The sequence below is a fragment of the Hyperolius riggenbachi genome, chromosome 11 (genome assembly GCF_040937935.1).
Source record: "Hyperolius riggenbachi isolate aHypRig1 chromosome 11, aHypRig1.pri, whole genome shotgun sequence".
NCBI classification, from domain to species: domain Eukaryota; kingdom Metazoa; phylum Chordata; class Amphibia; order Anura; family Hyperoliidae; genus Hyperolius; species Hyperolius riggenbachi.
This window is the reverse complement of record NC_090656.1, coordinates 16,470,781-16,473,340: the sequence shown is the minus strand read 5'-3', so window position 1 is coordinate 16,473,340 and position 2,560 is coordinate 16,470,781. Positions and strand designations below refer to the sequence as shown.

The 2,560-nt window shown below is 44.5% G+C and overlaps 1 protein-coding gene across 1 annotated transcript; it reads left to right on the top strand.

Moving 5' to 3' along the window:
- The first annotated feature begins 595 nt into the window (after positions 1-595).
- Positions 596-2,308, top strand: LOC137538663 (piggyBac transposable element-derived protein 4-like). Its single transcript, XM_068260947.1, has one exon. It carries the CDS (start codon positions 596-598, stop codon positions 2,306-2,308), a length of 1,713 nt encoding a protein of 570 aa, XP_068117048.1.
- Positions 2,309-2,560: the final 252 nt, after the last annotated feature.

The following is a 2,560-nucleotide window of genomic DNA, read 5'->3' as shown; positions in this document are numbered from 1 at the left end:
GGCAGTGATCGGCGATCGGCGCTCCCCTCTCCCGCAGGAGACATCAGCGGCTGCTTCCCCTCCTCTCCTCCTCTCCCCATCTGCTGGCCGGTCTCCCCCGGTCTGATCGCCGCTCCTCCCTCCGATCGTGTGCCCCTGCCCCGCCGCGCATTGGTGTCATCGGCGTGATGACGTCATCAGTGCCTGATCGGCACTTGTAACAAAAAAAAAAAAAATCAATAAAGAAAAAAAAAAAGTTATATGAAAAAATGTAAATAAAATAAAATAAAGTAACACCCCCCCCCCACCCACACACACACACACACACACACACACACACACACACACACACACACACACACACACACACACACACACACACACACACACACACACACACACACACATATAAAATAAAGTAACACACACACACACACACACACACAAATAAAGCTACATACTTTCAATACAAAAAAAAAAAAAATGACCACACACACACAAAAAAAAACAATGTACACATAAATAAAGTTACATACAAGCTACACTTGTTACAAACTTACCTCAGAGAGATTTCAGAGATTTGATTTGATTCTCTCTGCTTCATTGATCTGCGTCCATGGCGTCCAAGCGTGCGTCCAGCGCAAAAGCTGTTCTTCAGCTGCAGGAAAGTGACAGCGAACTTGACGCACTTGATGCAAGCGATAGCGAATCCTGGCAAAGTTCGTCGTCTGATGCTGAAAGCGACAGCGGTGAGGATTCGTCGCTTGATGTCCGAGATGTGCGCACCTGGTGCGCAATTGATTGCAGTACGCCTCAAGCTCCGCCGCCGAGATTCGCATTCACTGGTTCATCAGGTTTGAAGGTGGAGGTGGAAGGCAGCGACCCCTTGACGTACCTGAAATTGTTTCTGACAGCTGACGTCATCGACAAAATTGTTTCTGAGACAAACAGGTACGCAGAGCAGCAAATGGCGACTTCACATCTGAGGTTTTCCAGAGTCAGAGCATGGGAACCGGTGACCTCAGATGTCATTTGGCAGTTCCTGGGCCTAATCATCTTACAAGGAGTTGTGGGGAAACCAATGCAGAAAATGTATTGGTCCACCAATCATTTACTGGCTACTCCTTTCTTTGGATCCGTCATGTCGGAATATAAATTTTCTTTGATTATGAAGTTCCTACATTTTACAAATAACGAGGAATATGACGAAAACACACATCCGGCACCAAAACTTCGTAAAATTTGGGATGTAAGCCAACTTATAATGAGGAACTTCAAGCAGACCTATGTGCCTGAGCGAGACATCAGCATCGATGAAAGCCTCATGGCATATAAAGGACGGCTCAGCTGGATACAATATATTGCGTCTAAAAGGGCACGATTTGGGATAAAATCTTATCGCCTGTGTGAATCCAGCTCTGGATATATATGGAATGCCGTTATCTACACAGGAAAGGGGACAACATTTAGCGAGACTTTCCGCAGCTATGGTCTGGCCACGTCCTCTGTCCTGACACTTCTCGAGCCACTTCTAAATCAGGGCTACTGTGTCACAACCGACAATTTTTATACCTCTCCTGAGCTAATTGAGGTCCTTTTGCATAACCGAACTGATTGCTATGGCACAGTTAGGCCTAACAGGCGCGACATGCCAACGTCATTTGGCGCCAAAAAGCTTAAGCCTGGAGACATTGTGGCCTGGCAAAAAGGCAAAATTCTGGCGCTGAGATGGCGGGACAAAAAAGACGTGTGTCTGATGAGCACCGTGCACAATACCGCCACAGTGACAGTCCACACAAGAGGTGGGAAAGAGGTCGTCAAACCACAGCTTGTGTTGGATTACAACAACACTATGGGAGGCGTGGACAAATCTGACCAGGAGACCACCTTCTATCCAGCGATGCGGAAACAACAAAAAAAATATTATAAGAAAATTTTTCGGCATCTTCTGGAGCAGTGTCTTTGGAACTCCTATGTGCTCTTCAAAAAATATAGCGACCAGCCCGGGATTCATGCTGACTTTATTTGGAAAGTTGTGGAGTCCATATTTGTTAGACACCAAAGTTCACCCACAGCGGCGAGGAGACCTGGACGTCATGGTGCTGGAGTGGTAAATCCAGAACGCCTAACTGCACGTCACTTTGTGGAATACGTCCCGCCGACAGAAAAAAAGGCAACACCAAGTCGGATGTGCGTCGTTTGCTGCTCAAAGAAGGACAGCAGTGGCAAAAAAATAAGAAAAGAAACCAGGTTCCACTGTCCTGACTGTGACGTGGGTCTTTGTGCAGTCCCATGTTTCAAAATTTACCATACCCGGGAGCTTTATTAGTTTTTTTTTTTTCTGATTTTCATTACATTGTATTATTTTATTTGTATTATTTTTTCATGCAAAAAAGTATGAATTTATTTGCATTACTCTTTCATGCTAAATTATCTGTGGGGATGTGCAGATATATTATATCCGGGAGCTTTATTAGCTTTTTTTCTGATTTGCATTATTTTTTCATGCAAAAAAGTATGAGTTTATTTTTATTACCCTTTCATGGTAAATTAACTGCAGTACTGTGTTTATGATCTTGTT